The sequence below is a fragment of the Solenopsis invicta genome, chromosome 8, assembly GCF_016802725.1.
Source record: "Solenopsis invicta isolate M01_SB chromosome 8, UNIL_Sinv_3.0, whole genome shotgun sequence".
Taxonomy (NCBI): domain Eukaryota; kingdom Metazoa; phylum Arthropoda; class Insecta; order Hymenoptera; family Formicidae; genus Solenopsis; species Solenopsis invicta.
This window is the reverse complement of record NC_052671.1, coordinates 10528720-10555874: the sequence shown is the minus strand read 5'-3', so window position 1 is coordinate 10555874 and position 27155 is coordinate 10528720. Positions and strand designations below refer to the sequence as shown.

General features: G+C 29.0%; 4 protein-coding genes across 11 annotated transcripts; 2 read left to right on the top strand and 2 right to left on the bottom strand.

The window, feature by feature from the left end:
• The first annotated feature begins 425 nt into the window (after positions 1 to 425).
• Positions 426 to 3030, top strand: LOC105200873 (vacuolar protein sorting-associated protein 72 homolog). 3 transcript variants are annotated; one of them, XM_011168653.3, is made up of 7 exons: positions 426 to 602; positions 826 to 1022; positions 1107 to 1327; positions 1400 to 1585; positions 2020 to 2230; positions 2333 to 2542; positions 2675 to 2906. In XM_011168653.3, the coding sequence occupies exons 2-7, from the start codon at positions 889 to 891 to the stop codon at positions 2904 to 2906; spliced, it is 1194 nt and encodes a 397-aa protein (XP_011166955.1). In that variant the 5' UTR covers positions 426 to 602; positions 826 to 888. The 3 variants fall into 3 exon arrangements, with proteins under 3 accessions (XP_011166955.1, XP_025986042.1, XP_025986043.1); XM_026130257.2 differs by having other exon boundaries at positions 550 to 714; positions 2675 to 3030; XM_026130258.2 differs by having other exon boundaries at positions 570 to 723.
• Positions 3031 to 4745: 1715 nt separating this feature from the next.
• On the bottom strand, positions 4746 to 12927 carry LOC105200877 (ras-related protein Rab-11A). Its single transcript, XM_026130254.2, has 5 exons — positions 12512 to 12927; positions 9594 to 9789; positions 8212 to 8486; positions 7042 to 7198; positions 4746 to 4984 (listed from the first exon to the last, which is right to left on the bottom strand). The coding sequence occupies exons 1-4, from the start codon at positions 12549 to 12551 to the stop codon at positions 7062 to 7064; spliced, it is 648 nt and encodes a 215-aa protein (XP_025986039.1). The 5' UTR covers positions 12552 to 12927; the 3' UTR covers positions 4746 to 4984; positions 7042 to 7061.
• An 898-nt stretch (positions 12928 to 13825) lies between these two features.
• On the top strand, positions 13826 to 16158 carry LOC105200876 (zinc finger C4H2 domain-containing protein). 3 transcript variants are annotated; one of them, XM_011168660.3, is made up of 5 exons: positions 13826 to 14394; positions 14488 to 14659; positions 14768 to 14949; positions 15088 to 15297; positions 15388 to 16158. In XM_011168660.3, exons 1-5 carry the CDS (start codon positions 14336 to 14338, stop codon positions 15515 to 15517), a joined length of 753 nt encoding a protein of 250 aa, XP_011166962.1. In that variant the 5' UTR covers positions 13826 to 14335; the 3' UTR covers positions 15518 to 16158. The 3 variants fall into 3 exon arrangements, with proteins under 3 accessions (XP_011166962.1, XP_011166957.1, XP_011166960.1); XM_011168655.3 differs by having other exon boundaries at positions 13837 to 14394; positions 15073 to 15297; XM_011168658.3 differs by having other exon boundaries at positions 13857 to 14394; positions 15073 to 15288.
• A 793-nt stretch (positions 16159 to 16951) lies between these two features.
• Positions 16952 to 26421, bottom strand: LOC105200874 (major facilitator superfamily domain-containing protein 8). Of its 4 annotated transcripts, none has more exons than XM_026130252.2 (11): positions 26301 to 26421; positions 25206 to 25358; positions 21753 to 21897; positions 21497 to 21644; positions 20782 to 21025; positions 20591 to 20679; positions 20138 to 20357; positions 19863 to 19962; positions 19460 to 19594; positions 19183 to 19292; positions 18585 to 19069 (listed from the first exon to the last, which is right to left on the bottom strand). In XM_026130252.2, exons 3-11 carry the CDS (start codon positions 21782 to 21784, stop codon positions 18585 to 18587), a joined length of 1563 nt encoding a protein of 520 aa, XP_025986037.1. In that variant the 5' UTR covers positions 21785 to 21897; positions 25206 to 25358; positions 26301 to 26421. The 4 variants fall into 4 exon arrangements, with proteins under 4 accessions (XP_039308895.1, XP_025986037.1, XP_011166956.1 ...); XM_011168654.3 differs by lacking the exon at positions 26301 to 26421 and adding an exon at positions 25581 to 25775; XM_026130251.2 differs by lacking the exon at positions 26301 to 26421 and having other exon boundaries at positions 25206 to 25775.
• Between the last annotated feature and the right edge of the window lie 734 nt (positions 26422 to 27155).

The following is a 27155-nucleotide window of genomic DNA, read 5'->3' as shown; positions in this document are numbered from 1 at the left end:
CAAAGTTATACATAATGAAAAAATATAAGTTCCTATAGAATTGGAATTCTAGGAATATAGAATAGAATTCTAATTGATTTAGATAGAATTTAAACCTGTTGAATATCACATAAATTGATTGACTTATACACAAAACAGCACGTTTATTACGCGTAATTTTTGTTAGAATTCTTAACTATGAAATTGAGCGTTGACTGAAGAACGCAATTTATCGCATAATATCGAAAAGTACATACATAATTTTTATAACGCACAGTTGCCACGGCACTTATCTTATCTATACGATTCGTTAGTATTTGACATGCGTGGCATGCGATCGGACAAGGGTGGGACAAGTACGATCCACGCAAAATTTTTCCACCCACATTAACCCACATCCACACTATCCATCAGTCCGCCAGTCTGTCATCCTTAAAAATTTCGTAATTTTCATTCGCAATGAGTCGTAAGATGGCAGAAATATCGTACATCCATCGATAACAACGTACCATGCCACGATAATGCAGTTTAATAGGTTTAACTTGCGAGACATATTTGTATGCTGTTGACAGTCTGTCAAGATCGAGTGGAGTGAAGGAAATGAAACAATCAACAAAGCAAAAGTATTTATGAATTTTTTAATTGTATTATAAAATAATATCCGCGTTGTGTACGAACTTGAATTAACTTGAGGGAAAAACGATCAAAAGAAGGATTGAATGCACCAAGGCTAAGGTTCTAATGGTCTACCTCAAATTGCTAACCTCGCTTAACCTCAGTACAAATATGTTTTATCAATAATAAAAGTAATGTAATCTAATGGTTCTTCATTTTGTTCTTTTCCAGGTGTAAGACATAATTAGATAACATATAAATTATATCGAAAATTGTTGGCCAGATTTCACTACAATGGCCGCAACAAGAGAAAAACGTGCAAACGCTGGCAATAAAATGGCAAGGTTGCTGAATGAAGAGGAGGAAGATGATTTTTATAAAACTACATATGGTGGCTTTGACGAGGTGGAACAGGATCATGATTACATGTTTGTGGCTCTCATCATGCTTTTATAACATTTATACACGTTTGTAAAATACAATGGAATACATAAACGTTGAAATGGTTTTAGGGAAGAAGATGAAGCAGAGGACGAGGTAGACTCGGATTTCAGCATTGATGAGAATGACGAGCCGGTTTCTGATACCGAACAAGAGGGACCAAAAAAGAAACGTAGATTAGTAACAAAAGCATATAAGGAGCCTAAACCTGCCACATTGCATGCACAGTCGACACCCAGAGAGAAAAAAATAAAACAACCGAAACAAGACAAGACTCTCATAGATAGCATAGGTTCGCAACGTGAATATTTTAACGTAAATTAATCATTTCTTTCCAATGTGTTCACTGTAATATTTTACACAGAAAGGAAATCAATACGCCGCTCCACTGCCGCAAAGTCAGCGGCTACACAAAAACGCTTGCGTGAGAGAAACGAAGAAGATAAAAGACGGAAAATAAAAGTTGTGAAGCATGATATATGGAAACCTACTCAAGAAGAATTATTGGAAGAAGCATTGCAAACAGAAGAAATTAACACAAAGTCATTGGGTATGTATACAATATCAGGATTCGAAAAGTTTTGTAAAAAACTAATAACAATTACATTAAACACACATGTATATTAACGAATAAATTTGAAATCCATAAAGTGTATAAAAGTAACTACTAAAATAGTTATCAAAAATATGTAACTTAGTTATAAATTATATATATATAGAAAGATAGATAGAAAAAACTGAAAGTTGAATTGTAGTGATTGGAAAAAGTAATTCTAACTGTAACTTTGTTTCAAATTATTCACAAGTTCTGTAAAATGTAGGTATTTAATAATGTTTTTATTTGGATATTTTCTCTAAGAACAGAAAGCATATAAATAAGGAAATTTAAATTGAGATTAATACAATAAAACTTTCTAAAAATTGTGGGATTAGAGAGAAATCATATTAAGATTGTATTTAATAAATTTCTTATTACACTTGCAGAAAAGTATCAGAAACTAGAAAATGAAAAAAAGACTACGAGGACTGTAAGAAAAACGCATGTTGGTCCAATGATTAGATATCAGTCATTGTCTATGCCAGTCATGGTATTATCCGAAACATATGTGGATGTAGAAAAGATCAATGTTGAATGTGACGATGAGAAAAAAGGAAATTCTAATAATACTGGTGCTGACGGTTCTTCAAAAGGAAGGTATCTCTTTTTTTTTGTTTGCTATTAGTAAGATAAAGAAGAGAAACAAATCTTCGAAATAAACGTTTACTAGATATTTAACTTTATTTGTCTACATTTCAGTGAAACTGAGTCAAAAGGAGATGGAAAAGATGACAATAAAAAGGAATCTGTAGTTGCTACTGCTAAAAGGAAAGATATTCATGCCAAGGAAACTGGAACATTTTATGAACGCACATTTATTACTTTTGAAAATGAACAATCGTACTTAGATGTATTTAAGAAATCGACACCGCAAAGGCCACCATTGAAGCCTCTATGTGCAATCACGCGGTAAAGGATACTACTTATAATTCTTATACTTAAAATTATATATTTCAAAGTTTTGTTATTTATGAACAAATAATATTAATATTATAATATAGCATTTTAAAAAGTTAAAAAATTTCTTGGATTGTCCGATAGGTTGCCTGCTAAATATTTAGATCCTATGACACAATTACCATATAAAAATGTACAGACCTTTCGATTGCTTCGAGAAGCATATTATCAGCAGTTAGAAGGTCGGACTGATCTTAATGACACATCTCAAAATCCAGAATTATCACGATGGCTCGAATGGCGACAGAAAAATCATAGTAATACTCAGAGAAACACTATTCGTCTAGAGTCAGCATCTTTACCTGTATCTTCATAATTTTTTCTGCTTGTAAGTAACAATTTAGGATAAAAAGTAGCCTATTTTTATTATTCCCATGATCCTATATAAATTAAATTTTATTATTTGTAATAAAGCGTAATATAATTATCTTTATAAAATATCTAATTTGTTTTCATTCATGGTGTCCTTGTAATACATAAATTAACGCTGTTTTAAACAAGTTACAAATTATAAGGCCAAATATTTTGTATGTATATATATATACATGTATAGAAATATTTCTCATATAATTAAATAATTTCAACGATTATTAGTTACTATACAATATTAAATATATATGTATATAAAATTCAATTACTTTTTTTACATCTGGTAACAGATTGTATTCCACAAGGAGCAATAATTCTCCTATCATGTGTATCTAAATTATGTTGTCACAATGTAAAATGGGAATCGTATCACTTTAAGCATAAGCATTTGTGGAAACATTCATTATAATCATTATAATCGTCTTAAAAGCAAGTTTGGTATTTTATTAATAAAATAACGAAATACAAGGCATTATTAATAATCTATATTGTTATAGATATAATATCTTTTTTGTATTTTTAACTGAGGCTAAACAATCTTATATCTTAAATTATATTTTTCAGCTGTGTGTGTGTATATATATATATATATATATATATATATATATATATATATATATATATATTTATATATATATATATATTTATATAAAATTTATTCTACTTAGTTTAAAGGAAATTATAATTTGCCTTTCCTAAGTTTCGTATAGTTTGTGGCCTAAGGATACAGAATAAATCAAAAATATCTGTAGAAAACTATGGTCACTTTGACATTGCTTATACACATTACAGTTCTGAGTTTCATGTGTCTGTGTCTGTGTGTATATATGTCCATAACAAAGTTAATAAGCCCGCTATATCAAATGGTAATTATACTTGTGATCATCTTACCATTTTTAAGATTGCTTCGAGAAACAACGCATTATTTCTCATTTCTTATAACGAATATATATTATCGCGATACATATATATTATCGTAATATTATGTTTATGTATATCGCGATAATATAAATAATGCGTACTATAAATCAAGTTAAACGCACGCACTATAATTATCTTTTGTTAGTTATCTTGCTTTTTCAATAATCTTCCTAAAGATTATTATAAGTGATAAATTTCAAACCGTTGATTTTTCATGTGATCCATCGAGAAATAGACATTTCGATTTGTCAATACCTTACTCACTCTCTATTTTATTTAGGATACAATAAAAGCTTGTGAGACGATAACGTATTATACATATTACAGCCACACATAAAGCAACATCTTTTAGGGTTTTGAAAAACGCCTACTATACAACTTTTGTTTATAATTGTTCTTATATAATTTTATCTGGTAAGAAGTTTGGAAAGATCCATGTAAAAATAAAGTAATCCCGAAGCATGTAGTGCCCAAGCTTATACAGACTAGTACTATTATTTACGAAGAGCCGAGAGTGAGCAACAAGAAAAGACTATCTCAAGTTAGCTGTTTTGCAACGCCTTTTCCATCATTTTGCCATGTAAGCCCATTATCTATATTTGTTTTTTTTCTATGCAGTGCATGATAGTATTTATTCATGATACTTCATTGCATATACGATCATAAACTGTTCACATACTCACGATCACGCTACGCGTTAAGAAGAGTCGTTTATATATATATATATATGTATTACAAAGAAGCAGTAATATAACATTTATTTATAACATAATTTATATCGTGACAGATAGAGAGACAAACAGAGAGAGTAAAGATGATTTTTTTCGCGGACAGAATGGTGCGCATGTACGTGCGTTTACAGCAATCGTACAATCTTTTTTTTTTTTAATCGCTTATCCTTACTTGATTATTACACGAACATGTAATGCATACTCTCGTGTATGGATTGATGGATGTTCTCTCTCGCAATGGTAAGGATAAAATCTCTTTTAACATACGAGATTACATGCTTGCGCACATAGTCTTAACTCTCGTTCTGTTATGCACCTGTTATATCTACCGCCAACTAGTACTCCCACTTTTTTCTCCTCCGTATGACTGCTTCTGCAAAATAAAATTACATAACTCTTTATCTGATTCGACTATAAGTAATAAATATTTCTTAGTAAATGACAATTATTCTATAGTATAGAATTTGATAATTATTCCGTAGTTGATTCATTATATATTTTTAATTAAAAAATAACATTATAAAAAATCATGAACATAATAGAAATATGTATGAGATACAATTTTATACAGAATTATATATATATATTTTTTTTTATTATATATATATATATATATATATATATATATATATATAATTCTGTTATTGATTCTTGAATTATTAACATATCTTTTTATATTTTATGTTCTCTTTGAATATTTTTTAGGTATATAAATATGAATATTAATGTCTCTATTAATATGAGACAAATATAATTAATTTAATTGAATTTATTATATATATAATGGTAATATAAATCTTTAAAAGTTATTTCAAAAAGCTTAGAAAATATCTGTATAATAATAAATAGTCAGGCCTGCAATGTATCCAATATTTTATAATACAACTTTAATTAAACTTCCGAAAAAATTTTTTAAGAAAAATTTATATAATTTATTAATATGGATCAATGATTTTAAATAATTACAGATATATGTTTATATCTTAAAAACAAAAGATTTTGCAAACAATATAAATTAATAAATTTATTCTTTTTGTCGCAGTCTTTTTTTATATAAACGAAAATGCATACTTGTTATGTATTAAAAAAAAAGATATGAATAATTACAAATATACATAAATAGTTAATATTGTAAATTCATAGATGCACTTCTTCAAACGTACGAACATTACATAATTCCGTAAATACTCGGAATTATATCCACGCTTACGTAAACTTTCTTTACGATGACGTCATATATCACTTAGATTAAATCAAACAATGAATCATCCTATCAATATCAATTTTCTCTATTTTATAAATACTAAATATATTATTAAGGAAGATTGAAGTTATTTCATTGAAGATTAAAAAAGTATGAAATTTCCAAAACTGATATAACTAAGAATTAGAATTAGATTAACTAGAACTAGATTATATAGCTATATGTAATTATTGAATATAATATGGCATTAATAGTATCAGAAATTACTATAGAAAACTAGTTTAATAAATATTCCAGCTTATTTAAATATTTTAAAGTATTTAATAACCCCAAAGCAAACTTTATCATTATAAATAATTTGTAACACATTCAGTGATATATATTTATTGTTGAACATATCGCTTTTTTATCGCCTACTTCTGCCTGTTATAAAGCATTTAATCTTATTGTATAGAACATCCAAAATCTATCACCAAATGTCCTTTTAATTACAGATTCTTTAGTCAATTCGAAGTCAATGTTTCCTTCATAAGAAAATGGAGAGAAATTTATTTACTGTAATGTTTCATTTTTTTATATATGTTTCATATTAAAATTTAAAAAAAACAATAATTAAAAAAATTAATAATTAAAAAACAATATGAGTTAAAGAGTATTGTTTTGTTATTTATTTGCTTCTGAGATTTAATTTGCAAAATGTTTCTTATTTTCAATCGTTAGTTACTTGAAAAATGTTGACATGATGTCCCGAAAAAATATGAATATATAATTAAAAGAACATCTAGTTGAAACATTCTGTAAATTACATAATTTGCAACACAATCTTCTAAAGGAAACAAACTTAAATATTTGAATCGTTTTAATAGAAAATTAAATATGTATAAGAGATCATAATTATATGTACATGATACATATAAACGACTCTATAGTTCAATATGGTTTCAACAGTATATAGAATATAAATTATTGGAATGAAAGAAATGTGATAGAAGTGTCTTTAATAATATTTAATTTTGATATATGTTAAAATTAACTCAATTTACAATCAAGTTAACATTAATAATAAACTAACCACAGTGTTTCCTTATAATTAAATCTATCCTATTATACAAATAATCATTCCAGAAACTTTTTACTGCATCATAAACGAAATCATTTTTTCGTTAGAAATTAGATATCCCCAACTGTACTTCCGTGATATTCATACTGTATATACGTGTACACACATTTTAAGCAACAAGGTGAGTCACTGGCAGCACTGCTTACGCATTCCCTCGGCATTCATCGTTGGTTTGACTTCAATTTGTTCTACATTCTGTGGCCGGATTGTATCACCTTCAGGTGGGTCTCGTATCTGTTTTTGCGATACGATTCTGTAAATTTCTGCAAAAACAAAGTCAACGTTGCAAGTCAAAGTTTTCAATGTTATGTAAATATTACAGAAAAACATAAAATTTTAATTTTATTATAATATACAAGTTTTACTATCTCAAAATAAAAGAATTTGTATAGAGATTCTTTCATCAATAATACAGTGTCTAAGACCTCTAGTCCACTCTCTAGACCACACCTCTAGACTAACCTTTTTAAATAAAAGAAAATAATTTTAATAAAAGAATGTTGAAAATTTTGATAAGCAAATTGTGTACGTTTTATTAAATGGTGAAATTTTCATCTTCCGGTTCTGATCAGAAATGGACTATACAGACATTGTTGAATTTTTTTTAATGTAGTATAATTTTTGTTTCTGATTCAGATTATAAGCAAAAAATAAGAAACTTTTGTTTAAAATATTTTTCCTAAAATACCTCCATTAATCTTAAAATAATCTTAAAAGTGCGATAAAAAATTAAAAAAAGATTAATGGAAACATTTTCAAAAAAACTTTTTTTACATATAATCTGAGTTTGCAATAAAAATACTACGTTCCCTTTATTTTAAAGACAGATGTAAGGGTAGTCTCAAATACCCTGTATACATGATTTTTTAAATAAAAATATAATATGAAAAAATTTCATCTACTAAAATAAATTCTATGGAATAAAAAAAAACAATGTATAGTATAACATAAATATTATTGGTAATTGTATGAAAATATTGATAACTGTTTTCATGGAAACAGATACCAAAACATATTAGCTATTATAGTTTTAATGTGATTTTGAATGTTTAATAATTCAATATATGTCAATTACATTGAATAATGCATAGCTCTGTAAGACCAATTGATTTATATTTGATAAATCCTGAATTTTGATACCAGAATTATAGATTTCAATTTATTAGAAATTGATTAAAAAGTCAAAATTTTGAGTGAAAAAGTGTAAGATAACTATAATCCGTTTTGGAAATAAACTCTAGTAATACATTTGACAATACCGTGGAAGATCTATTACCTGTTAATATGTTTTGAAACGCCGTCTCAACATTGGTAGAATCTAAAGCGGATGTTTCGATGAAAGACAAACCGTTCCTCTCGGCAAATGCTTTAGCTTCGTCAGTCGGAACAGCACGCAGATGCCTCAAGTCTGACTTATTTCCCACTAACATAATCACAATATTCTGATCAGCATGGTCCCGTAATTCTCGTAACCATCTTTCTACATTTTCATACGTCAGGTGTTTCGCAATATCATACACGAGTAGTGCACCAACTGCTCCGCGGTAATATCTAGTAATTAAAGAAAGATTATTGATAGGTGCATCATATATCGAAATTTATAATGCCAATTTTATGTGATATAAGTTTCTTTTCAGCTTATATCCGCCTACGTAAATTTATAATTAGTTGTTTTTGCATAAATTTTTAGTTTTCTATTAAGTTTTTTATTAAGTTCAATGTAATTACTAGATTGTAATACATAAAAATTTACCATCAAAACTTTAATTTTTTCAAAATTTTAATTGCGCGAATATAATATAGTGAACATATTCATACAAATAATACATATTATAATAATAAATATATATTGCAGGTAGTTATTATATTATATATATATATATATATATATATATAATAAATATATTATAACTACCTGCAAAATTCAACTCTTATTACAAATAAAGAATTTAATATTTTATTGTTTAATTTAGAGAACAATCACTTTTCCTGCTTCTTTTGCTTCTTAATATTTTTATAAAATAATATTTTTATTAAGTTATATAATTACATAGTTCACATTTAATATTTAAAATAATTCGGCGTAGATAAGCTATTGGATTAGCCAATAATTCCGTATGGTTTTAGCGCTCCGTAAAAACTTTATTTTCAATCTAAATCTTTAAAACGTCTCGTCATTGACAAGTGACATTTCAATGTAGATTAAAAAAAACAGCGTGAAGATTAGTTGTGTTTTGTATGTTTGGTGGTATTTGAAAGATGAATTAACCAAACCGAGCATTTTTGGTATTTTCTTTTTTATTTAAGATAAAAACGCGACGCAAATTTGTAAAAAGATACGTGCAGTGTATGGCGAGGTTGCTGTGAAGAAACGCGTGTGCCAGAAGTGGTTTGAGAGACTTTGTTCCAGAGATTTTTGTCCAAGACACACCATGCTCTGGCCGGCCAGTTGAGGTCGACAGCATCATGAAGGTGTCAATCGACACAAACTCACGCTATACAACACGAGAGATTGAAGATGTTCTCCAAACATCGGAGTGTGGAAAATCATCTGTATCAATTAGGCTACTTTAGCCAAGGTAAAAACTGCACAGAATTATTGGCCAACCTAATATTCTTTATTCATTTTAATAACGAATATATGACATTTAAACTTACGCAGAGGTAATCGCACGATAACGCTCTTGTCCAGCTGTATCCCAGATTTGGGCTTTAATGGTTTTACCATCAACTTGTATACTGCGTGTTGCAAACTCAACTCCGATGGTAGACTTCGATTCCAAATTGAATTCATTTCTTGTAAATCGGGATAAGAGATTACTTTTTCCTACTCCAGAATCTCCAATGAGAACAACTGAAAAAACAAAAAAAAATCAATTAGACAAATGTATAGCAATGATTAAATTTTTGGAATAACAGAATCATTTAATGTTCTTAATACATGAAATATAGAAAGATGTATCTTATAATAGTAATTGTATTTTTCTCTGACATCTTAAATCTATTAGGTTACATATCAAAGACGTTTGCAACTACTCTAAAATATTGAGAGACTGTACAACTATCATCATTACTATCTGAAGATAATAAGGAATTTTGGAGTTTGATATTGAATAAATGACCAAGATTAAAAATGAGCTTTATAACAATAAATTCTATATTTAATAATAAATAAATTTAATATCAATTTTTGTACAAAATTTAAAAATATATATGTTCACATAATGTTTTAAAATGTCTCAAACAATTGTTATTTAACTTTAGTCTTTTCCATAAAATATTAAATATTATAAAAGAATTTGCTTCAAAATAAATGATTATGATGTTAAAGATTCCCCAAGATCAAATTTCTAAAATCGAGATGTAAATTTATAAATAAAAGATATATTTAATAAATATAAAAAAATTAAATAACTGTAAAAGTAATGATTCAATAAACATGTATAAAACTCTTTATCTGTACAGCTAAAAAAATTTTGTCATGTATTAGTGAATCCGTGCCACATCATGATCATGCAGAGTGTGCATGAGTATTCTTTCTATTTTTAGACTTTTATCCAAGGGAGCAAACTTTCTTTCTATCATTCTTGGTGCTATTAAACATTAAGCATAAAATATGACAAAGACTTTGTTCTCTTTATTCTATATCTACTCTTACTGAGGTAAGAAATATAAATATTGTATGTATGTGTTTGTATATATGTAAATCATGTTCACACATGTTTCCTCATTTGGCTGAAGCTAGATTTATGTATAATAAAAATTTAATTATTTCAATTCAGAATAGTTGTGTTATACATCTCATTCCTATTTTTCATTAAATCAGCTATATCAAAGTAAGAAATATAAACATGGTGTGTATATATATTTGTACATATGTATGTCACATTCATGTGTGTTTTCTCATTTGTCTGAAGCTAGATTTACAATAAAAATTTAATTATTTCAATTGAGAATAGAATTTTGTTATCATCAAAGTAAAAAAATATATATAAATGTGAAGTATATGTATTCGTATATATGCATATCACATTTATGCATGTTTTTTTTATTTGTTTGAAGCTAAATCTGTAACAAAAATTTAATTATTTTAACAAGACAATTCAGAATAAAATATTATACATTTAATCCTATTTTTTGTTAAATTGTATTAAAATAATATATGTACATATATAGATACATATAAACACGATGTATACATGTATTCATATGTGTACAGCATATTCATGCATGTTTTTTCATTTGAGTCCAAATTCATAATAAAAATTCAATTATTTGAGAGCAAGACAATTCAGAATAGTTTTAATATATCTAATTTCTATCTTTAAATTAGTTTTATAAAATTGATTTTGTTTGCAAATCACGCTTATTGAAAAAAGTATCTAAATAAAAAGAAAAAATATGATTAACCAATCCACCTTATCAGCCTACTGCAATAATGTTCAGATCATGACAGTGACAGTGACAGTGACAGTGACAGTGACAATGAAAATACACGATTACATTATACCTTTATTAAGGCCTTTCTACAATAAGCTATTAGTCGGTATCATAAGCCATAAAAATTGACCAATCACAATCAAATGTGAGGAGAATATTCGACTGTGATTGATCAATTCTTATGGCTCATGACTTATTGTAGAAAGGCCTTTAAGTTAAAGGTCAAGATCGACGAAATTGCTGAAAGTATTCAGCATTGAAATAGCATGCTAAATAACCAATTCTGCAAACATTCAAATTCACGAGTGTGTAATTGATTAACGTAACAGTCAATTAACACAGAATAAGATAAATATAACAGCTAATAAGAGGGAGAAGAAAGAGAGAGAGCTGATGATAGCAGTTTATAGTAATCTTTGCTATCTTTCTTTCTCTCTCTCTCTCTCTCCCTCCTTCTCTGTTCCACGAAAGTGCAGATGATGCGGAATGACAAGGTCAAAAGAAATTTCATGTACGTCGCACGCACAGGCACGGAATGCCCACACAAGCCATGTACAATCGGTACAAACGGGCATAACACCATGTACTCGATACGTGTATATATCGCGCCCAATTACATACGTAATGTATAAATCGCGGGCGTTTTTCACGGGCGCGGGGAAAGAAGAGTCAAGTCCAGCAAAGAGAGAGAGAGGGAGGGAAGAGGCGGCGGGGAGCGAGCACCAAGGAGGAAAGAGGACCGGAATCGACGAGCCGTCGACCAGGAAGTCGTCCCGAGGAATCGCAGCAGGACGCTCCCCCCTCCCGCGGGAAAAACGTAACCGTCGCCGCTACCACCGCGCGATGGTGGGTCATCGTTTCTGATGTCATCGCGCGCGCGTTTCGCCACGGACAGGCAGCCGTCGTTCACGAGGTGACGTGCGCGTCATCGTCGTCGCGGCGGCGGAAACCGTAGCGACATATCCGTCGATCGCGGACAATGTGTCTCCCGAGTACGTGAAAAAAAAGTAGCAATCACTCGCACGCACACGCACACACACATATACACATATATATACACACACACATGTCCAAGAGAAAGAAGAGGACGGAGGAAGGAAGAGAGGGTGTGAGAAAGAGAGAAAAATGCGATTTACCTTTAAATAAATAATCATACTCGTCGTCCCGAGTGCCCATCTCGATCGCAGCAAGCAACAAGCACCTCTTAACGAGCCGACGTCAGTTACCCCCGGGATCGGAACCGCGCTACTGCGACGACGTATGGCTTATATACAAAGGGCAGGCCGAGGCCGAGGAGCCGCCGATTGGCTCCCGTGTACTCGCTGCTGCTCTATCTCTCTCGATTCTCTCACGGGGCTACGCCGCGGATGCACGACACGGAGACGCAGGCAAAACGTGCAAGGAATCTCCGCCGTCGCTCGCGAACGATAACGGAGGAAACGCAGGCAGGGGGAACCGATGGTGGTGCGGGCGCGAGCGATCGGCGCGACGGCGAGAGATACAATTATTTTCGTTCTTTCAATTTAACTGTACAATATGGCCTCCTTTCTACGCCCCTCCAGGGCCTGACGGAGCGCGCACGCGCGATCTGCACGCATGCGCACGTACTCGACCCGCGGCCGCTTGAAAAACGGAATCCACGGGGAGTCGTCGCGCGCTCGAGTCAAACGCACAAAAGAGACCGAAGAAAGATTGGCGAGGGCAAGATCTTGGCTCGCATGAATTGTACCCTCCTCCGTATTTCCGTTCCCTTCTTTTTCGATTTACATGCAATTTTTGCGCGTTGAAGGGTGACGATTTTCCAATGACGATTCCGCCGACCGATTTCGCAGGATCAATCATAATCGGAGATTTCGCAAGTCTTTTGAACAATGAAACACCATCTAGATTTATCTTTGTTCTCCGGAATCTTGCAACGATATAGATAGTCGTCGTCAATATAGATGCTGCAAGAAGATAATGAATTTTAAATGTTTTTTAAATATGGATTTCTTAAAACTATATGAATGTTTTAATAATATTTCACAGATTTTAAAGTAATATACCATAAATATTATGTAGATATAGAATAACAAAATATTTTCATAATATTAAAAAAGTATCAAATAATATTCTTGGAATATTCACAGTAATATTATTTAATTAGTTTCTAATAATAATCATATATTTTAGAAATATTGTGTGCTTAATATCTTAATAAAAATTTTTCTCAATTTTTTTATATGAATTGAAGAACATTTTTCAGAAATATTCAGAAATACTTATAAAATCTACATCTTCTGTTAGAATTTTTCATACATGTGAATTCTGAAGATTCTGAGATTTCTCATCCCATAAATTCTAAAAAAAACTCTTGAACTTTTTTATTATATTTCATCAGAAATTATAAAACCAAAAATCTTAGAAATCTTAATACGGTATTTCATCATTCACATATATGAACAATTCTGAGAAAAGATATAGACTTTCTGACAATGAGTATAACATGAAAAAGATGTAACATAAATAATACATAAATAATTCAAGTATAATTTAATGAAATTCTTCTATCGTGAGAAAAAAAAATCAATGAAAATTGAATCGGAGCGCCCGTCGAGATTACTGTCCCAGCATCCCAGATGGCGCGTCGCGTCATCTCGTTGGACAGTTCAAGTTCGCTATCTCACGCGGGTAGATGAAAAGAAGAAAAAAAGCGATTGATGAACCGCGATGCTCTCGCGAACGACGCGAACTGCTGTTTAATAGTTCTGTCAGGTGTAGTTTCACCAAAGCTGTGCGGAGTCGGTTAATGAAATCGCTCGATCGTGATAACTCCTCGTAAAAATCACGTACGCAATTTGTGGTTTCTCTAATCTAATTCGCTCCGATATCGAATATGCAGTAGTCCAGCTCGAGTCGGGGGATCGTTGCTGAAATTCCGGAGTTCAGTAATCGTAAATAATCGGAGATTAACCTCCGACATGTCGGCGTCCGAGACGGCGGTGATTTTTGCGAAGCTGGAGGCTTTAAAAGACATTAGGTATGGGGACGTGATATCCTCTCGCATATATCCTTTCATATATTGCGTAAGAAATTGGTTTGACGGATGTTTCTTTCCTTTGTGTCGCCGCAGGTCAAAAACCCTTCAATTGGAGAAACTGAAACAGAGAATATTGCAAGAGGTGGAACAGACCGAGCAAGAGGAGAAATGTTTGTTAGAATATAAGCAAGAAATGGATCTGTTGATGCAGGAGAAAATGGCACATGTAGAGGAATTGCGTCAGATACACGCAGATATTAATGCGGTGAATTTATATTGTTTGGTTTTTATTTCTGCAAGCAAAATATGACTATATGAGATATTTTTAGAATTATGTTGAAAATTGTCAATAATAAAATCTACATTTTATCAGATGGAATCGGTGATCAAGCAAGCAGAGGAAGCGCGTAACAGGGCGAGGGAAACTGCAAAACTGATTCATAATAATGATTATCAACCACTAAAGCATGACATTGACCGTATGCGAAGGGAATTTTTAGGTTTAGAAAGGTTACCAGAGTTATATGAGACTGAGTCGGATCTTATCTCCCCTGAGTGAGTATCGTGATTATTCTAAAGCTGTGTGAAAATCAGCTGTAAAAAGGAACACATTTAGTAATAGCCAATAAGTGGAAAGTAACATTACAGACTGAGCTGAGTCAAACTTTTATTGTGTAGACGGTTTGTTCATAGCTACTTTGAACGGCCAATGCAAAAGGCAGAATGGAGAGTGGAAGTACGGGGTGATGACTTGTTACCACCACTTGGGCTACATCATCCTGGGCATCCAGGTGGTTCTACACCTTTCCTAGCTCCACAACCCCTTCAAGGGCCGAGCAAACCAGAGCCTAGACCATTACCACCAGCCCCAGGGCCACCCGCTCCAACATTCAGGTACCACTGGTATATCTCGTCCCCTTATTATATCTTTCATGTATAATTAAAAACATTTATGGTTTCTATAATAAAAAAAATATTTCTATCACTTTACAGGCAACAACCGCCACCTATGAAGTCCTGCCTTTCATGCCATCAACAAATTCACAGGAATGCACCAATTTGTCCACTTTGCAAAGCGAAATCGCGTTCGCGTAATCCTAAGAAACCAAAGAAGAAAGATTAATTGTAATTATAAGATTATTTGTGTAGAGATGTGCGAATTACTCAAATATGAATGGAATCTGAAATCAAGTAAGACTCGATTTGATTTTGAATTTCTGTGATTCATACTGTTCGAAAATTTTGAATCTAAGAGTTTCAAATACGAGTTATATATTGACAATCTTATAAATCATATTTAAAATGACTATATCATATATCAGTATTGTTCTTACTATAGAATTTTTTTTATTTATTATTAAAATTCAACCTAACAGTAATTATGCTGTTAATTAAGTTAAATCTCAACGATTTGATTCAGTTCAACATGAAAAAAAATCTTGATTCGCACGTCTCTAATATTATTTGTATGAATAATCTGCATTTCTACAATTCATCACAGACAGACATATATTAATCATTTTTGTAATCCATAGTAACCATGCACTCTTATTATATCATTAGCATTTATAAGTGATAGCACAGCATTTATAAGAAGCTATGTGTTTATATAATGTGTCAATTTTTTGACGAGTTTCTTTTTTAGAATTAAAGGTTTTATTATATTCATGTTATGAGTATATAAGAAGAAATGTAAAAGAAATGATAGTCAATTTCTACTACTACTACAATAGAGAAATAAAAAATTTAATATTTGACAACTAATTGAATTTATCTTTGTTGTATTAAATTTAATCAAATATTAAGAATTTTATATACATTGGTGCATTCTAATAGCTTTCGTCATTGTTAAAAAAAATTGGAAAAGAATTGGTTCTGCATACAAGTAAGGGCAATACAAATTATTTATTATAACTACATATTATTTATATTTCTCATTTTATTTTCATTAATTATAAAATGTAGTTATACAAAATTTTATTTGTTATTATATATTTAATGTATTTTTCAGTGTATACAAAAATATTAGAAAAATATGCCTATATGTGTGTGTCTATATATATATATATATATATATATATATATATATATATATATATATATATATAGGTAACACTGAAAATTTCCACAGATGCATAAATGAAATAATTTTTCAATGTTTTTATTATCGCTTCTGCGATATTGAAAGTCTTTTGACATCCATATATTTTGCTTTTAATTGTTGGATATAAAAAGAATGTATAATAAAACAATAAAACATTAATTCCATATTTGAAGCCAGGAACTGCATGAATGTCATCTTGCAAAAATTTTTGGTGTTGCCTATATATTATCTTAAAATATTGCATTTTATAAAATAAGATTTATTTATAATTTAACTACATTTGAAAAAAATATTTCTTTTTTATATGTCATATAACAATTTATTATATTCAAATTTTTTGATAACTTGCCACAATTTTATAATTTTTTAATATTGGATGTAAATTATTTTTATACAGAACTTCTTATGTTGTTATTTTTTGAATATTCATTAAAAAATTAAACAATATCTATGTAATATCAATTATTCATTTCTTAATTAATGTAATACAAGTTTATATAAATTTTTAACCCTTTGGAGTCTATCGGTACATATGTGTCCCATCCATGTATTACGTACATCTAATGGTACAAATAGATCCCGTTTTTCCATTATATACAAATTTTATTTATCCATTATAGATAAAAAAGGGCATACCCTATTCATAAAATTAACATTTCTCGATATTAGCATCCACATTTTTATAAAACATGACTTCAGATATAACACAAGTAAACGAAAAATAAATCAGACTCCAAAGGGTTAATTAGGTCAGTCCAGTCAGTCTTTGCTCTTCAAACTACACGAAAAAAATAAAAAGACTGTGCCTTCTCGTACAATACGAAATTAGCTCACAAGATGTCTTTTATACGTCTTTAAGAGACTACTTTCAGAGCTGTGCCTTTAGATGTCTTTATAATTCGATTTAAACTATGTGTTGTTTGGGTTTTTATTCTTGCATTGATTTACGTTGCATTTATATCATACTTATGTAAACAGCTAATAAGATATGCAATTCATAAATGTTATAATAATTAATGAACATTCCAACATCTAAATCTATCTTGAGCGAAAATGATTATTGATACTAATAACAAAATATTCTAAAAAAAAAAATTAATTGGTTAACAAAACTTAGATAATTACTCAGTACATAATCAAATTTCATATTGCATAATATTTGCTATGGTCTAACGCATTTGAATATAATATTACTCTCCTAGAAAAGATAATAACGCTCTTGTATAAGTACTATATGCTACTCTATTATAAATTTGTACATTACTCAAATGTTTAGACATAACCGTGGTATTAATTTAATCTTTAAACTTTAAACAATGATAAACGTAAACTTTAAAAGAACAATAAGTATATAAAAATGCACATAGAATATAAATTATTAAACAAATTTGTTTTTATGCAATTTCTAACGTTTTGCAGTTGATAAAAATACTTGGAGAACTAAAGTTGTGTATATAAAATTCATAATTTGTACATCAGTATTTGTTTATATATTCATACGCATTATTCTGTCTAAAAAATACTAATAGCACTAATGTTAACAACTGTGCATGTTTCAGAGTTATAACTTCTCTTTAAGCAAAAAAGTATTAGTTCTGGAAGAATAACATTAAATTCATATACAAATTTTTGATTTTGCATTATCTATGGCAAGTCTTTATCGCCTTCATAATCCAAGTCTTACACATTAATTTAACATTATGTTATAATTAATATAACATTAGTCCGAATTTATATAAAAGATATAATTAAAATTTAAACAATTGTATCACAAAAAAATTTTGAGCATAACGCTTTATTATTGTCTCAATTATTTATAATTCTATTGTGATACTATTCTGAAGACATTAATTTTAATTGCATTTCGTAAAACATGTAACTTTGTATAAAAAATATCTATAGATTCAAAAAATATGATAGTAATTTATATATATACATATAGAAAAATATAAATTAATTTGCATTGTTACCTTAATTTGTCGATTGTTTATGTACAATTTACTGTGGCAATTGCACATTACACGAAAAATAATTTTCTCTTTGCCAATACACAATTTTAATTATCACAATTTGATGCTTCGTTAAACTACACAGCTTCATGCGATGTTTGAGTATTAGCAGATCTTAACTGAACTAATGGAATTTCAGTATCTTTTTCTTGTATATCTGGCGCTTGATCACTTTTTTTTATCTCTGGTGCAATCAAACGTTTATTTACAAGTTGTAACCACAACATGGAAATAATTAACATTACACCAGTTATACCAAAAGTATAGTATGTTCCTAATTTGGTGTAAATACTGCTCACAAATACCGGACCTAAAACGCGAGATGCACAACCCGCACCTGTCATTAAACCCATCCATACACCTTGTGGACGTGGACCGAGGATTTTACTAAATATAGTTTGCATCAAAGTAACCCCTATAGGATAACCGATAGATGTAAAGCCGTAACCAATAATAAATTGAGTAATTGTGAGTTGTGGAGTATAAATACACCATTCTTGAGTAACAATGTCACAACCTACAATTTCTGTGCCATTGGCATCTGTCGTGATATTGCTATAAGCTGCAAGATTTTAAAGCAGTCATTACAAAATTGTCATATAATATGCATCTAAACAAACATTAAATGCAAAAATATACATATATTTTAAAGATATTTATTCAGTAGATACTCACGTCCAAAATCTGCAAGTTTAGGAGGATCCGGACCCCATGGAATACATAATACTCGTCCAATTACCATGAAGAAGAATCCACCCCATAACATTACTTTACGTTCCTTAAATCTATAAAGGATTGCGTTACATATTTTCTTTAATGATATACAATAATGTGCACAATATCATCTACTTACAATTACAAACATTATAAAAGCAAGAATGTAATTTTTTTACTATATGTATAAGTATTAACTATTTACTAACAAGAGAACGCAACTTCATCATATAATTACTTTTTACAAAGCGGTCCAATCATGACAAATGTAACACAGGCTATCACAGCTCCAAAGCTCATTAGTATTCCCATATAATATAGTGCTTCCTTCTTAGTCCAGGCAAACTGATCCATGGTAAGAGTAGTACCAAGACTATATATAGAAAAGTTATTATTTAATTTGTTAATTAAAATTTGTTATTTGGCAAATCAAAATTTTGATGGTCTTAATTTTAATACTTTTTTGCAGTAGATATTAAAACTTTTAAAATCTAATTTTTAGTTTTATATCTATAAAAAAATACTAACATAATTTCTTCTTATTTATCTTATTTAATCTTGATTTACTTTGATCTCATTTAATTATCTTCAATTCATTTGATTCTTCATTATAATAAATACCAAAAAATGCATACACTTACGTTTCAAGAAGAACAAAATTGAAGACTAAAACAAAGAATCCAAAAATTAAGGTCCATGCAGCCAAATAATCTGGTTTTATAGCTTTCCACGTTTCTTTTTCTACAAATGAAATAAATTTTATTATAAAAATCGATAGAAAATCAGAAATAAAATTACGAAAAATTTAATTAAAAAAATGAACTAAAATTAACTCATTATCTTTATGAATTATTACAATGTTTAAAATTATATCAAACTTAAAGGTAAAAGTAAAAAATATTTAGATGTATTATACCTGTAGCTTTTCCATTATTATGCATAGCTTCTTTTATGGCAATCTTATGTTCCTTAAAGCTCCATGGTAAAAACAAAATAAAATTAAGAATCCCCATTATTACATTAATCCATCCAGCTGCTGTATACATGTTTATAGGTAGCTCTAAAAATGTTATACCATCTTCTCCAAGAGGTGTTACAGCAGCCTGCAGTCCAGGACCCACCACAAAACCCAGGACCTAAAATAAATTACATTGCTTCTTTATTACACACACACACACACGCGCGAGTGCACACATATATGTTTAATTAATTATCTTTTGTATACAAATGGATAAACTTTTCGGAAGATTGTTATTAAATTATTTCAAAACAGTAATTATAAATTATGACATAAAAGATAACAATATAATTTTTTAATCATTATAGTATATATTTTATTAAAATTAAAAATACAATGATAGAAAATTACCTGTGCCAAAGATACCATGGAAACTGCATGTGTTCGTTCTGAAAGTTTTGTGGCTGCAGATAGATAAGATCTTGCTACAGCAATATTAGCTGTAAAAAATCAAATATGTTTGCAATTGAATAATTAATAGCAAAATATCATAAATGTATAAATGTTATAATTTATATAATACTATCTGAGAAAACATTTACCAGAACTAACACCAACGAAGAATCTGGCAACAAGCATGTAACTTTTTTTATCACCAGGTATCATGTCGAGAATACTGTAAACTGCTGATGAGACACTAAACAATGCTAAGGTCACTAAAAGTGGCAATCTTACTGATCCTCTTTTATTACCCCACCAACCCACCAAAGGTGAAAATAACATTTGTCCAAGAGGATTGGCTGCCACTATATAACCCATAAATACTTTTCCTGCAGTAGAATCCAACTAAAACATATGTACATTTAATTAGAGATATACAAATCAAGATTTTTTTAATGTCAAATTGAATCAAATTGAATTTCATTTCTTTGTTTGAATCTGAATTAAAGCAAATCAACAAAATTTTATCTAAATAGAATAAAGAAAATCGAAACACAACTTTTAATTTACAACATAATAAATATTGTTAGGTTGAATTTTAAGACATAGATCATGAAAAAAAGATTGCTATGTAAAAAAAAAGTAATATTTATTATACGAGATACAAAGTCATTTTAAATGTGATTTTATAAAATTGTCAAAATATTTGTATTTAAACTCTTAGATTCAAATAGTTTAATTTCAAATTTGAATAGAATCAAATTAATATTATCTGATTCAATTCGATTTGTATTCGAAGAATTCGAACATATCTAAAATATATAAAATTGTAATTTTTATAACTTTATTAAGATATATCTTGTTCATTCTACATACATCGTTTAAGTATGGCCAAACTCCAGTAAGTATAATACTGAAGCCAAGTGACATCAAGAACATAGTAAAATAAATTATGTAGATACTTCTCCATCTTTCTTTTTTTTCAAGCTCAGTCTCCAGATCGTCAATAGGAAGTTCAGTTTGCCTAAAAAATATCAATATTTTACATAAATAAATAAATGTATGTATATAAATATATGTATGTATATAAGGCATAATGTTTATTTGTAATAATATTCTAAATATAATTTACCTTCTGATAAAAAATTTCTTAAAACAATCCATTAAAAAATTGTTTTGTACTATCTTCTTCTACATTTAAAGGATAAAAAATTTATTGCAAAAGTACAAATCTCAGTACCTCTACAGAGCATCAGCATGCAACTTAAACCACCAACCTATTATAAATAAAAAGAAATATATAAGTAACATTAAATTTTTATATTTCTTTTTATTACATAGTTTTATCTAATAAAATATTTAAACATTTTATAATATCTACAGATATTTATATATATTAAGTTTGTTGACACTAATAATAATAATGTACATAATAAACATTTTATAAAATATTTTAAACAGTATATAATACAAGTAATAAAATACTATATAAGTTCATGTCCCTTAAAAATAAAAATTTGTTTACTCTTTATATGTAAATAGTTTAATAAAAAGAAATTTTTAACTTATAATTACTTAACTAAATAGAGAATCAATTTTAGTGTGGAAATTTTAGTATGCTTAACGGAAAATATACTGTAGTGTCACGATTATATACGAAGGAAGACATGTCTCTGATAAGAGATAACCAATTGAAGGTTGCTGATAAAGAAAGTCTGAGCTTTCAAAATATAGATATCTCTTTAAGTAGAAAACAAAAACCAATATTATAATATATATATGTAAATAACTTTATAAAAAATATAAATTAATAATTAATATATCATTAATTACAAGAACGTAAGATTTACAGATCCTTATACACTGATCAAGAATATTGTGTTGGAGGGTAACTTTTTGCAGTAACATATATTCATATCTCATTATTGACCGCTATTACACGGCACCATTAATCGGGTTTAATAACATCCGATAGTTATGAAACTGACCATCAACAAGTATATTCTTCTGAATAATTGCGACTAGCGCACGCGCCAGTTTCGTAACTACGGATGTTATTAAACTCGATTAACAGTGACGTGTAAACGTACCCATTGATTTATAAAGAAAAAAAAATCGTATTTATTAAAGAGAGAAGAGAAAAAAGGAGAGGGAGAGAGTAAGATTTCTTTTTTGAAAAAGACCATTTAATTTAAAATAGTTTGTATACGATATGAAAACACATCTACACAAAATTCGGATTTTGTATACTAGAAATATATTTTAAGAATTATTGCTGTGAGAAAAAAAATATTATTGTCGTTTTTGTAAGACGCCGTCAAAGAAGATATAATATCCAGGAAGAGTGCCTTTATAAGCAATTTCAATTATGGGATTGCTTCGTATGAGGCGTGTGCAAGATTTTCTTCAAGAAAACTATATAAAGTACGTGGATCTATTTTCGTAACAAATCACAATAATTTGTTTAGACAGCACCAACGATTGCCCAGATAGGATTGCTAACATCCCAGTAAACGAAAATGAATTAAAATGGTTAAAAATAAATTCATTTCGACATTTTAGAATTCGCGCTTTAGAATTTTCGAATCCATTTAAATCCAAAAATAATATGAATACATCCGAATTCAACATGATGAATAACTCGTTTAGTATTTCAATTCATTTGAATCTAAAAAATAATATAATGGGGACATGAATCCATCCGAATTTAAAATGATGAATATCGCATTTCATATTTCAATACATTCGAGTCTATTCGAATCCAAAAATACTCTGAGACTCTAAAGTGCAAACTCGAATAAATTAAAATAAATTGAATATTTAATTTATTTTTATTTGCTGGGATCAAAAACATGGTTCGTATAAAATATAACAACCCAGTAAACGGAAATAGATTGAAATAGATAGAAATGTATTTATGCAATCATTACCAATCCAAATTTTTTATTTTTTAAATTCATTTCAATCCAAGTAAAGTTTAAAAATTCCTTGAACCCATTTAATCCATGAAGTAAAATTGAAACCACAAAATTCCCAATCTTTAATATAAAAAAAATTATGCGAATTATGTAACCCATGAAATGAGATTGAAATAAAGTGATTCCTATTCTTTTTCAATCCAAAAGAAGTTTTTGAGGATCGCACAATCTATTTTAATCTATAATATATTACCGGTCATGTAAAGTCAGGTATTTGACTAACAAAATTTATGTAGAATAGGTAAAATTGATTTCTTATGTGCAATAATTTTTATTTTATATAAACTGTCATTTTAGATTATTCAAGTACAAAATATAAACATTTTTTATGAATAATATTTATTTTAAATGATGTTATTTTTTCCTAATAATTTAATAATTTAAAATTTAATTTTGTCTTTTATTATTCATGTGCAATAATATTATTTTATTTTTCATCTGATAATGTATATAATAAGCAATAAAGAAAGAACTATGTTTAATAAACTATGTTCTATATTTTAATCAATTTACATAAATAAATAAGTTTACACTTTATTGTGTTATTTATTACTATTCCTGAAATTTGATCTATATTCAATATTATATCTCATTTTTTAGATTACCTCATTTTCACACTTTTTTCTTTTTTGTTAATACTAAAATTAGATTTAAATTAAGGAAACTTTAATTAATTTGATGTTATAGTTAACATATTCCTTAACAGTTCAATAAAATTAGAAGTATAAATATATATTTCCATCAATGTGATTTAAAAACCAATATTATTTCCTATTGGTCATATTCTTAGAAAATCTTGTTTTTTCTTAAATATTTGAAAGTAAATAATAAGTCAGCAGTATTTCAAATATTATTTTGTCAATAGTGTGATGTAAAATAATAACTTTTTAAAATAAAATAATATATTTAAAGAACAGTCATTCTAAAAGCAAATAAATATTTGTAAATAAATATTTAAAATATATATATAATTTTTTAAAATATATATATTTTTAATTTTATGTTTTCTACAATTTATATACATTTTAATAAAACAATTGTTTTATTTAATATCTTGTTATTTTAAAAAATTAAATATAAACATAATTCTTTTTTATCTTGCAACAACAGTAAATGTTATTTCTATATAAATTATTTTATAAAAAGTAAACAAATTAAAACATCTGTGCTAAGTAAATTACACATCATTAGTAATGATATGTAATTAGCTTTTCATTTGTAATGATTAATTACAAATTAAAAGCTACAAGACAATGTTATATACTTGACATCATATATGTATGTAATGTTTATGTTAAATAATTTTTTACAAGAAAATATAAACTATATGTTACAAATTACATATACAGTAAAATGTAATAAGAAAAGAAAGACCTTTTATTGATAAAACATTTTTAAAATTTTTTAAGTATGGAATATAAATGCAGTATATTGAAAAATTATTGATATCAAAGACTGAATAAAAAAATAATTATATAAAACAATAACAATCCAAAATATATAACAAAGAATATTTAAATATCAATATTAAATATTTTGTTCACAATGAACATTTTATATATGATTCAAAAATATTGTGTGGCTCATCATTAATTTTATCTACTTACGAAATTATTCTGTAGTTTGTTCCAACATGTACTTCATTTATCAATAATTTCACATATTGTAGGCGTTATTCAGGCACTTCTGTCGTACATCATACTCTTTGTTCCATCTACACTGCGAATTCTGGTAGTGAATGTGTATACTGCCAAAGCGATCTGTCAAAAAAATGTGCAAGGTCGCGACTCTCTTTTCTTCCTTTCTCTTTTCCATGCAACGTCGATTTCGTTGGCCGTGCCCAGTCAATGAGCCCTGTAGCGCGATTTTGTAACTTTTAACGATAGTGTCGGTATCTTTACATTATCGTTGCACAGCTTTTTTACAGTATCTGCACAATATAACGACAATATAACGATATCAATACTGTCGTTAAGAATTACAGAATTTCGACGCTGAATTATGCCAAATCACGCTCTTTCATTATTCAATTCAATTCAATTCGTTTCAATTCGATACGACGATAAACGATTTGCTGACTCGACAAAATAAAAGAAAACACGTGCGACATTAATGATTCAACAATTGATTCTAGAGGATCTAGATTTCGTTCCGTATGAATCGATTGAACTACTCAGATGTACAGAGAGGATGTATGCGCATCTCGATCATTGTTCCTCGTATGTACCAATGAGAGCAACATTTTCGCAACTCACTCTCGTGAGTACGCGAGATGCAGCAAACTACATTCTCGTTTGGAGTTGGAGAGCTATGTTTATTCCGTTTACTTCGTGCTCATATCTTTAAATATACACATCTTTAAATTCGACACCGCGGAATTATTCATAGGCTGGTATTTATAGTTGATTCTTATTTGAAGATCATCTTAAGTAATGCCTTAATATCTTAATACGGCTCTGTGATTGGTTGATAATACTTAAGACAATCTTAAATATAATAGGCTTTCTACAATAAGCTATTAGTTGGTATCATAAGTCATAAGCCATAAGAATTGATCAATCACAGTCGAATATTCTCTTCACATTTGACTGTGATTGGTCAAACTTTATGGCTTATGACTTATGATACCAACTAATAGCTTATTGTAGAAAGCTTATAAGAATTGACTAAATACTGGCCATAGAATGTGTTCGAGGAGATACCAGAGACACAGGCTGTTTTCCTTTTAGAAGACACAAATCGACACAAGTTAACACACTTGAACACAGTCTGACTCTCCTCTCCTGAGTAGAATCGAAAAGTGTCGATTGAGTTTGTAAATGGAAAGCGAAGTGTGTCGCTCTGTGTTAAAAGTGTCGAGCGTGTCGACTGTATTGTCTAAAAGGAAAATAGCCACTATTAATGCTATTTGTGCATCATTCTATCCTTGTTTACATCTAATGAATAATAAAGATAGAAAACACAAATAGCGCGCTAATAGCGGTCTTTCCGAACGCACCCATAATTCATACATAAAAGGTTGCTCGTGTCGCGTGCTTCAAAATACTCCAACGTGTTCCAATGCATTTGGGGCAAACATATTGGAGCACATTGGAATATATTGGAGTATGCGACGCGACAAACTTAATATATTTATAAGCAATTCGAACGGAATGCTTGTAAAATGCAACTCGATGATCAGATATCCTTTAGCTGCAATTTCTATACCAATTTCCTTTCCATAGTTTTTTTTTTTTTTTTAAGAAGTTTAATTCTAAAGAGTAAAAGAACAAATTTGCTATTAAGGGTACTTTCACCATCTTTATTTTTGTTATGATTGGTTTATAATAGTCGTTACTGTAAGAAATTGGCCAATCAATTGATAAAAGTATAATTGACTATAATTGGCCAATTTCTTATGGTAACAGCTATTGTAAACTAACCTTTAACCGATTAGTCCATTGGAATTGACCAATCGCATTTGTCATTTCAGATAGGCTGCGGTGAAAGTCTCGCTACAAATGATTCAAAGCGTTTGATTAATCAATCAGAATAACGAATTTTATAAATTGACCAAT